Below are 11305 nucleotides of genomic sequence, written 5' to 3'. Positions count from 1 at the left end.
ATGGGAGGTAAGCGTTGATTCAGAGGAGGGAGGGTGATAGTGAGGGCGTATCAGTATCAGTGTACATGTTTCGTGCGTGTGCATGTGTGCGTGTATCCCGTGTTCAGCTGAGAGAAAGTGTCACCACGCCCGGTTAAGTGAAGGTCAACAGTCTCCAGTGGACCCAGGCGGCCTTGAAGGAAGGACAAAGAGTTCTGACAACAATCCTGTAATCATGGAGAATGTTTGTTGTTCCAGTCAGCTTCCACCTTGGCAGGCCTTCAGCTGGCGCCAGTGGGATAGCCGCATGAGTGAAGATGGTGAATGTTTGGGTTTAGTGCAAACAACTGCATCCAATTTCCACAGTTGGCCTAATGTCCGTCACTGGTCACCAATTATCTCAATTTCCGTTGTTCTTCTCCAAGATCGTATCCATATGGCATTCAAAACACAGTCTGAGTACTCACAGCCAATCGTCTATCATGTCGGGCAGCCTTGTGGGATTTCAAACAGCTGTAGCCGCTTCTTGTTCTTCGATAAGCCGGGTCTGAGCCAGCTCCAATCAGCCAGAACTCTGTTATTGTTGTTCCAAATTGGTAGATGTCGTTCAATGTCTTCCATCGAGAGTGTCACCAGACACACGACCCAACCGAGCATCGAGTATCCGGCAGCAAACGTCTCCGCAGGACAATTGGGCTCTCCCAAGCCCAGGAAGCTGTCAATTCCGTTACGGGACCAGTTGATCAAATCCATAATTCTTTAGGTTTTGGAGAACAAGACTGAGAAACTCTTTGAGGGTTAGAGTTAGACGAGACTAGACGAACACATAGAAGCAGCAGCAGGGACGATAAGGGAGAGAGAGGGGAAAGATGCGTCCGCCTGCTCCGAGAGCCAAAGAAACTCTCTTTGGACAGTTCATGACTGAGTGTGAAGCCATCAGCTTCCTCGTGTCGCGCACTCTGACCTCCACAGCAGCAGCATGAGCCCATACAGAGTCGGAGTGCCAACCTCTGGGGCTGAAATAAACTTTTTTTTTTTTTTTTTTTTGCCTGTCCCATTTGGTTCTTTAGCCATCAGAATTGTTGTCTGAAGACCAACAAGGATACCCAATGGATTTACTTTGCCAAATGGATCTTCGTGGCATTGCCGTATTGGTCCATTTGGTCGATCTTTGTTTTTATTATTTATTATATTTTATTTTCAGATGTTACAGACGGGACAGACATGAGTGAGGGATAGGAAAGGGAGAAAGAAAGAGGAAGGAAAGGAAAAACAGAAGGGGGGAGGGACAGTGAGAAAGGGGGGGAGAAAAAAAAAATCTCCTGGATCACCTGTTGAGAGAAGAATAGAAAACAAGCAAAAAAACAAAAAAAAAAACAAAGCAACATACTAAACACAACACCATCGCATTAATCTAGCTAAGTGTAAACAGCAGTAAATACTAAATATTCAATGTTGTTGTGCAGCACGCAGGACAGATGTGCTTGGGCCTTCAGGAGGTTTTTTGATGCAGACAGTGGTGAACAGCACAACATGCTGTCAGAGAGTCTCTGCAGAGACGAGACATTAAGACCAAGTACATAATGTGTGTGACAGCACCAACGTGCTGGAGTACTGGGGTAAGCAGGTCTGGTCTAACTGGGCAGTTCAGGAGTTGGACTAATTGCCTTTAATAAAGTCCCACAGAAGCACTGGTTACATCCAAGTGCTTTCCAGTCTTGATTCAGTGCAGCGATAGTTGAATGGAGTCAACGGAGTCATAGATCACTACAGAAACAGTCACACCAGCGTCAATTTGTTGGCACCAGCAATAACTCAAAATTTCCACAAGAGGTCACTGTAGACCTTAAATAGCACAGGGTGGCAAAACTGTTTAATTCAAGGTTCAAGGTTCAAGGTTCTTTATTTGTCACATGCATAGTTATACAAGTATAACACACAGTGAAATGTGGCCTGACACGCTCCTCGACATGTGCAAAAATTTGGGGGGGTGTGTGTAGAGGAAGAACATTATAAATATATATATATAGTATATACACTGGGTGAATGTGCAGTAGTAGCAGCAAGCAGGTGAATTCTGTACATTAATATGAATAGACATCTGACTATTTTACAGGATAGACAATATAAACATATTTAAAATTAAAGGAATTGAAATGTACATTGTGCCTTGGTTTAGAGTGTCTGGAAGAGAGTCCTGTCTCAGTCAATTATAGATGATGTGAGAGGGCGGGTGTGTGTGTTTAGGGCACGGATGGCTTGGGGATAGAAGCTCCTCTTGAGTCTCTCTGTCCTTGCCCGGAAGATGCGGAACCTTCTACCAGATTGCAGAAGTTGGAACAGTTTGTTGCCAGGATGGGACGGGTCCTTCAGTATCTGCGCTGCTCTAGTCCGGCATCTCCTGGTGTAGGTGTCCTGAAGCGGGGGGAGAGCAATCCTGCAGCAGCGTTCTGCTGTACGGATCACTCTCTGGAGAGCTTTTTGGTCCTTCACACAGCTGTTCCCAAACCACGATGTCATGTTCTGTGTGAGGATGCTCTCCACAGCGCCTGTATAGAAAATCCTGAGGAACGACCCCCCCAATAATCAGACCCAACCAATATAACCCCCCCAATAAAATAATGAATTATCTCGCATAATTAGGCTGTTGATCTTCTTTACTCATTTCAGGTATTACCAGCAAAATAGTTGCATGTTTAATCATCTGGGAATTTACCCAAATTTACTTAATTATTTAGACAGAGATCTTGACACCCCCCCCCCCCCCCCCAAATGTGCAGCACAAAGTTACACCAATGTTCTTAATACAGCTGGATGTAATTATCGTGGCCACTGCTATTGAATTTGTACTAAATATAATCTTGCCACCATAACGTCAAGAGTACAGTAAAAATTGATCAGTGTGACATATAATCTTCACATGCCTGAATAGGTGTAACCACAACCACACGAAGTTGGGTTAAAACGGCGATGCTGTGCACCCGAATATCGACTCTGTAGTAACACAAAGAGGTAACGAAGCAGAATCCGGTAGAAGGAGGAAGATGCTGCAGCAAAGCTGAGGAAGATCAGGTGATTGTCTGGCAGGTAAACAGCAGGTCTGACCTGACATCACTCCTCATGGCCAGGCAGCCATTGCCCGCCCCCACTGAGGCCTTCCCCAAATTGTTTTCTCAATTCCTGTTTCTCTATCAGTCACGGTCAAATCTAAACGAGGATGTGGTCTCAGCTCGTGAAATCAAACTGAATCAAATGTAAATATCATTAAATGTGTCCTTGTTGGTCAGCGATAGACGGAGGAGACACTCTGTATCCTCCAGCCTCAGAGTGGACGTGACTTATTTATGGACAAGTCATTCCTATTTACTCAAACTCCCTGCACTCAGCGTTGTTGAGCAGCGTTGTTGGGTGCTCTGTGTAAATATGCTTCTGCCCTGCTTGTGGTGCTGTTTGTCTGTGATACAGCTGTCATATAGATGTTGGTCACACTGCCACACTAAAAGCTATGATAAGTATCTAAATGGCCTTTACACAGATGGCTGTAAAACCTGCTTTTACTGCAGTTATTAATTGTTAATCATTAGCTGAGTGCAGCGTGATGGTCTATACCTTTATGTTGGTAAAGAATAAATTCAGTGTCTAACTCAAGTCTAACACAAAAGTTCCAACTTTGTTCACTTTGTGATGAAGCTGCTCTTCATCACAAAGTGAACAAAGTTGTACTGAGTAATGAAGAGCACAGGAGGAGTTCTCTGCTGTTTGACATGAGCAGCGTCACTGATGCTCCTCTGTGTCTGCACTTATTACCTGCAGCTCTTTGTGCGCCACCTGTAGCTGCTGCTCATCCATCAGCATCTAACATGTCACGTTCAGTGTTTCAGGCCCTGCAGGATCGTGTTTGCAGTATGTTTGTATGTTTGTTTTAGAACAGTGATCATTTTAGAACCGCTGACAGCTACAGAGACGAGCAAAGATCATCGTGAGCTGTTTTCAGGGGCGGAGCTACAGGTCACGCATACAGGTGGGAACAGAGTTCACTCTATAGCTCTATAACAGACTGACCTCCACCATCAGACTCACTGCTGCATGCAGTACTTCTCATCAGCACAGCACGCAGGTAAACCTCCATCAACTTTCCAAGTTCTGTCTGCAGTATCTACTGTGACGGTCCTCGGTCAGTTTACGTTTTACTCTTTGAATGATGGTTTTCTGTTGTATTATATTTATTGTTCCTGGTTTCTGTTCTGTCTCTGTGCCTCGCCTCATGTTTCCATGTCTCAGTGTCTAGTCTGCGCCATCTTGAAAGTCTCATGCTTCCTGTTTTATTGTGATAGTCCCTGTCCTGCGTTCAGTGTATTGAGTTTTGCTTCTCTGCGGCCCTATGTCTACTTTGTTTATTGCTGGTTCATCTGTTCATCATCCCGTTCTTCGTCCTCTGCTTTCCTCCAGGCTTTTATAATGTTTTATATTTTCCCCATGTTCTTTAGTTTAGCTTTTCCGTCCCCCCCGTCGTTGTTGCTTTGTAGTATTTCTGTTTAGCCAATGTAAAGGCTCGCCTTTCGTTAATACCCACCTCATCGCCGTGTGTCTGTGCCTCCTCTCTCATCTCCACACAGTCTGCCTCACAGACTGTGATATCATCTCACCTGTTCTTACTCTGAACATGTCGTGTTTGTCTCAAATAGGTACGATGTGTACAATCATTTGTGTGTAACTGTTGAGGACTCACAAGCGCGTGCTTCAATCCACACACAAATACGAAACAATCTGACCACAAAACTATTTTACATCACCTGTCAGATCAAAGGAAATAATATTGTGATTAACAGAGATTGGAAATTATAGTTTTAATAAAATAAGGAAAAACACAAAGTTTAAATCATGTTTCACTGAAACAGTCTTCAGTCTTTACATTAGACTGTTTGTAGAAAACAAAAATGTAACACTGGTAGTTTCTTCTCTACAGCCATCAGGGACCAGCGTGAGTCTTCAGCCTGAGCGTGAATCAGTTACAAGAGAAATGAAGAAAGCTCTGCAACACACCGACAGACCATCAGATGTTGGAAAGATCATGGAGTCACTACAGGACAACAACACCCAACTAAATATCGCCATCACAGGAGAATCTGGCTCTGGGAAATCCACCTTTGTTAACGCTCTCAGAGACCTGTCCGATGGTGACGAGGGAGCTGCTCCTACTGGTGTTACAGAAACCACCTCAGAGGTCGCACCGTACCCCCATCCAAACTATCCCAATGTTACTTTTTGGGATCTCCCTGGAATCGGCACCACCAAGTTTCCAGCTGAAGAGTACCTGGAGCTTGTTGGATTTGAGAAGTTTGACTTCTTCATCATCATCTCAGCCGTTCGCTTCAGAGAAAATGACGTGAAACTGGCTCAGGAGATTCAGAGGATGGAGAAGAAGTTCTACTTTGTTCGCTCAAAGATTGACAACGATTTACGAGCTGAAGAAAGAAGTCAGAGAGAGTTTAAGGTGGAGAAGACTCTTTCACAAATCAGACAAGACTGCATTCAAGGTGAGTGTCACATGAGATCATTTATAAGAGTGAGACCAGTTTCTGGATTTAATGATGGTGATGCAGTTGTTGGAGAGTTCAGGCCACAGTTGGACAGTTAAACTCTGTTTGTTTTATGACTGTGTGGCTGCAGGATGCTGGACTGCTTTAGTTCATCCTCTGTTAATCTCCTTCCTTTAGGCCATAGGTGTCAAACTCTGTAATTAGGCTGCGGGCCAAATTTGGCCCAAATTTGGCCCGCAGCCTAATTACATTTGGCCCGCGAAGCCATACCAAATTACTATTAGAGCTGGCCTACTGGTATTATACAGCTAATATATATATTGTTTAGTATTAAGCTTTGCTTGTTCCATATTCAGTTTTTCAGCAAAACGTGTTTGAGTCCATTAGAAAAGATTCATTCTTATATCTGGAGGAATAAATATATTTCAATAAATATTAACGTTAGCCCGCGACTTTGTTTCAGTTTTGAATTTTGGCCCACTGTGTATTTCAGTTTAACACCCCTGCTTTAGGCCAACTTTCTGCTGATTGGCTGCCCCTCACTGACACACACGTGCACGTTTCTTTCCTTCTCTGACGCAGGACTCACAGGATTAGGCATCAAGACTCCGCAGGTCTTCCTGGTGTCCAGCTTTCAGCTCCGCCAGTATGACTTCTCCCTCTTACACAAAGCCTTAGAGAGCGGCCTTCCTGAAAGCAAGAGAGATGCTCTGCTGTTGGCCACGCCCAGTATCAGCCGCGAGATCATCAACAAGAAGAAAGAAGCTTTCAAGGTAAGATTGTACTGTCAGCCACTCTGTCTACAGCTTTACTGGAGTCTGATCAGCATACTCAAGGCTTTTTTTCTTAATCTGCCCTCACTCATCATAACATCAGCATTCACTCGAACAAAGGAGGTTATCAGCCAAGGTTTATCAGTCTAAGAGCAAATTCATATAAGAGAGGCCAGGGTGACACCATGCAACAGACCTGAACGCGTTTGATTCTACAAATAAAGAGAAAACTATGATGTTAGAAACATAAGAAGAGACAAAGAGAAGAAGCAGAAGCAGATAATCTCAGTGAGAGATGACCCATGTGACGAGTCTGAGGTTCACATTGAGGCTTATACAGTTTATGGGTGAAAATATTTACCTCTGTTGTGGGGACATCACCGTTTATAAATCTGATATAACTGTGTCTACATGAAGACACTGTCTTTCAGCAGAATCATAATAAACATCTCAATTTTCTTAAAGCCCCAAAAGCACAACATACGATGTAAGACGCGCTAATGTTGTTTGTTTTTGTGCAAAATTACCATGAAATCTTACATAATTAAAATTACTACAATATTAATAATATGCTATAATTATTATATAATTATTATTACTCGCTGCCTGTTATTATAGTGTGCCTTCTTTAAGTATTTGTAAGTAATAACACTGTAATTTCAAATAAAATACATAAAAAATCTTTTTAATTACAGAGAACTTTTTCTTTCGATTGGGGAAATTTTTATAAACTGTTATTGAAATTTGTTTTTAGAATAAATTTCAATACTTCGGTGCTTTAAAACTAAAAAAGTGTAAGTTGATTTTGTATCAATATAATTCGACTCAAAAATAGATTAAAAGTAAACACAGACAGACGTAAAGGTGTGCGATGCACATGAATATAATAAAATACAATAAAGTGGCTCAGTTCACAGCATGCTAAGCTATTGTAGTCAATTCTCTGTGGAATATTAAGCAGAGTGTGTCATGTTTTGTGTGATGATGATCTAAGATTAAATAAAGCAAAAGAACCCGAAAAAAAGCCCCAAAGTTTAAAGTTCCTCTTTTTTCATTCCAGGTATCAGACACAAGCACAGACAACCAATTTGAAATTGAAACTGTGAGAGAAGAAATTAAAGAAGCTCTGCTGAACAATGACAAATCACTGGCTATCACAAAGATCAAGGAGTTACTGGACAAGGAGAGGAACACTCCACTGAATATCGCCATCACAGGAGAATCTGGCTCTGGGAAATCCACCTTTGTTAATGCCTTCAGGGGCATGGACAACAGAGAGGAGGGAGCGGCCCTGACCGGTGTTGTAGAAACCACCTCAGAGGTCACACCGTACCCCCATCCAAACTATCCCAAGGTTACTTTATGGGATCTCCCTGGAATCGGCACCACCAAGTTTCCAGCTGATAAATATTTGGAGGTTGTTGGATTTGAGAAGTTTGACTTCTTCATCATCGTCTCAGCCGATCGCTTCAGAGAAAATGACGTGAAACTGGCGCAGGAGATTCAGAGGATGGAGAAGAAGTTCTACTTTGTTCGATCAAAGATTGACAACGATTTACGAGCCGAGAGAAGAAAGAGAAACTTCAGCAAAGAGGAGACTCTTAGGAAAATGAGGGAAAACTGCATTCAAGGTGAGACTGATTTGTGTGTCCATCATCTCATACCAAAAACGTTTGTTCACCAAAGCTTACTGAGAGAAAGCTGCTTGAACATCACCATCCAGGGTGATAGACGAGGTACAGCCCAGACAGGAGGAGGATGATTGTCCTGATGATGGTGACATAGCTGCTGAAGAAGTCAGGCAGATGCTGGATAGATGAACTTTGTTATAAGGAAACTTTATTATACTTATTATAGTGTTTGGGAGGAGCTTGCAGTCTGATATCATCAGGTGATTTTGTATTAAGATAGTTCTCGATGAGTCACAGACGTCAAAATCATTTTTGTTGCAGTCGATAGCTTAAATGTTACACATAAAGTGGCACAGTGTATTTTAAAATATAACTATATAATAAGCTTAATAAGGAATATATAGCAACAGTAAGCTATAAAATCACCAATATGAAAACACAACTCCAGTCTGTATGTGGTGGCTTACAAGTTACACTATGAGTTCAAATCCTTTACACATGTATGAAGTCAGTCGGCTCACTGAATCTGCTGAAAGATAAAATGCAGTTTTAGATGTTTTTATTATTTTGTATCTTATCATCATACGGTGTGTTTTTTCTGTGCCAGGACTCAGAGATTTAGGCGTCGAGGCTCCGCAGGTGTTCCTGGTGTCCAGCTTTGAGCTCCACCTGTACGACTTCTCTCTCTTACATGAGACCTTAGACAGAGACCTTCCTGAACACAAAAGACATGCTCTGCTGCGCGCCATGCCCAACATCAGCCTGGAGATCATCGACAAGAAGAAAAAAACTTTCAAGCGCCGATTGTATTGGTTGTCCGCTCTGTCTGCAGCTGTAGCTGCTGTTCCAGTTCCTGGGCTTTCTATTGCTGTTGACATAGCGGTGCTAGTTGGTGCTGTCACGGATTACGTCTTTGGGTTTGGTCTTGATATCAAGTCTCTGCAGAGACTGTCTGCCAGCACAGGCGTGCCATACGCCGATCTGCGTGCCGTCATCGTTTCTCCGCTGGCTGCGGTGAAAATATCGAAAGAGCTCCTCCTGAAGGTGTTGAACCAAATTGCAGGAGCAGCTACATTTATGGCACTGGAGGAAGTTTCCAGATTCATTCCAATAGTTGGAATCCCGCTGGCAATGGTGTTCTCTTTTACCACAACTTACAGACTTTTGAATTTCATCCTCAACCAGCTCGCTGAAGACGCCCAGAAGGTGTTTAAAAAAGCTCTGGGTCTGAACACCTCAGTGTGATTTAAATAGTTAAAGGTGATAAAGTGACACGTTTAAAACAGAAGGGTATGAAATAAAATTCCTAAATCATTGAATATGCAGTGAATCCAGCTGTAAACCAGCATCCTTACAGCTGATCAGTGCATCAGAGGCCTCAGCAGGTCTCATGTCCTCAGAAACAACAGAGGAACCTCTCCCACCTTTACACAGCAACACAATAATGTGGCCTTTATATCCATCCATCCTGCCTCCATCCATCCATCCATCCTGCCTCCATCCATCCATCTATCCATCCTGCCTCCATCCATCCATCCATCCTGCCTCCATCCATCCATCCATCCTGCATCCATCCATTCTGCGCAGGTGCGTCCGCCCTCCCTGCATGGCACCGCAGGCCACGCCCCACCACACATATAGTTAGGGCTGGATCAGGAGACCCTGAAGTTACGCTGTGTAGCAGGGGTGTGGTCTTTGGCTCTGCTGCAGTGGAGGGGTGGTGCAGCGGGCTCAAGGGGCAGTGCCAGGGAGGTTGAGTCAGGTGGAAGGAATCACATAGATGAACTCTGTTCCTTCTTTAATGACGCCGAGGACCGGCGTGCAGACAACTGGAAAAATGGCCACAGAGAAATCAGAGGTGGCGAGCTGGAAGCACTGTGTGTGCCATAACGTTAAATAAAAGAAAGAAACAGTTACAGAACGCTGTGTGGCTCTGAGTCTTTCACACGCTGGAATAGCTGTAGGCTGCTGGGGGATTCCCATGATGCACCGAGTGTTTCTTCTTCTGGATAAATAAAACTTTAATTGAATTGTTGTTAGATTTTCTTTTCTCCATTTTCGATTTTGTGCTGCGTTCTTTTTTTCTCTCCTTTGCATCCTCCCGCAACCAATCACAGAAGAGAGTTCATCCTCCCCGATTCTAGTTCTGCTGGAGGTCTCTTCCTGTTAAAATGGAGTTCTTCCTCCCCACTGTACCAAAGTGCTCCTCATCATCTGATTGTTGAGGTGTTCTCTGTAACATTGTAGGGTCTTTATCTTTTAATATAAATTTCACTGAGCTTTTCGTGAGTTGGTGCTGTATAAATAAAACTGGAGTAAATGTAAACGTCATTATGTCCTTGTTGGTCAGCCACAGCAGGAGGAGACCTGCTTTGTATCCTGTCAATAACACCTCCAGCCTCAAAGTGAAAACAAAAACAGAATGAAGACTGAAGAGTCATTTATGACACATTCTTCTTAATTCTCTTCATCCAGACTCACTGAGTGCAGTGTCTGAGTTCATCTGCTGTAGATGGTGCAGTTTGTCAGTGAAGATATCACTGTGACCTGACTGAATGGTTACCGCCCTGTCATCGAAACTATGATAAGACTCTACATTGTACTTATACAGCTGGCTGTAAAACCAGGCTTTAAGCATTCAGTGTTTACTGTAGCTGATACTGAAACTCTAATTACGCTTACGGTTCATCATTAACTGACGTTTTCCCAATGATTAACTTTCTTTTTCAACATTATAGGACATAATCAGTCTAAGCCACTGCTGAAACCATCAATACAGCACACTTTCTTCACTGAGAGATGGAAGTCAGCTTCAGCAGGAGTCCTGTTACAAGTTGGTTAGATAGTAGAGCCCACAGGGTGAGGAGCATCTCTAAAGTACTTATCAGAGTGGATATTTCACAGTGGATGATGGTAGAAAGACAGATTTACTGAGGAGTCCCAGTCAAACTAACTACTCAGTGGTTATTTAACACAAAGTAGTTATCCTGGAGCCAGTCTGGATCATTTAAATAAAAAAGCAATTAAGCCTCCAGAGGGTCCTGCACAGCTCCAGCTGTCAGAGTCTGAGCCTGAGGGTGTTGCCTGAATCGAGGCCCTGATTTCCAGCACTTAGACTGGACGGCAGACGTCACGCTGGTTTCTCCACTGTCTTTATCATCGGCCGCCTGCCCAGCCCTCAGACGGTCTTTGCCACCTTTGTTCATGGCCTCCTCCAAAGCCCCCAGAGTGAATGACACTCTGCTGCTGAACATAACACACACTCAGAAAAATAAATGATTACATTACTGATGTCAACAGGCATCAGTTCACTGGTATTTTGCACAAATGACAGTAAGGTCAAAACCTCCCAGAAAAGCCGCCTTTTAACAAATCGATTTGA

At 43.3% G+C, this 11305-nt stretch overlaps 1 protein-coding gene across 1 annotated transcript; it reads left to right on the top strand.

Moving 5' to 3' along the window:
• Nucleotides 1-10249, top strand: LOC113012662 (interferon-inducible GTPase 5-like). The gene is made up of 7 exons (XM_080294161.1): nucleotides 1-7; nucleotides 108-299; nucleotides 405-463; nucleotides 4946-5516; nucleotides 6102-6292; nucleotides 7353-7923; nucleotides 8531-10249. Exons 1-7 carry the CDS (start codon nucleotides 1-3, stop codon nucleotides 9166-9168), a joined length of 2229 nt encoding a protein of 742 aa, XP_080150287.1. The 3' UTR covers nucleotides 9169-10249.
• The last annotated feature ends 1056 nt before the right edge of the window (nucleotides 10250-11305 follow it).

This window comes from Astatotilapia calliptera, chromosome 19 (genome assembly GCF_964374335.1).
Source record: "Astatotilapia calliptera chromosome 19, fAstCal68.1, whole genome shotgun sequence".
In the NCBI taxonomy this organism is placed as follows: Eukaryota; Metazoa; Chordata; class Actinopteri; order Cichliformes; family Cichlidae; genus Astatotilapia; species Astatotilapia calliptera.
Note: the sequence above shows the minus strand (reverse complement) of the source record. Positions and strands in the feature narration are given on the sequence as shown.

Coding starts and splice junctions, on each gene's coding strand:
- LOC113012662 (XM_080294161.1), top strand. Junction 300..404: donor TAGCCGCATGAGTGAAGATG/GTGAATGTTTGG, acceptor TTCTTCTCCAAG/ATCGTATCCATATGGCATTC. Junction 6,293..7,352: donor AGAAGAAAGAAGCTTTCAAG/GTAAGATTGTAC, acceptor TTTTCATTCCAG/GTATCAGACACAAGCACAGA.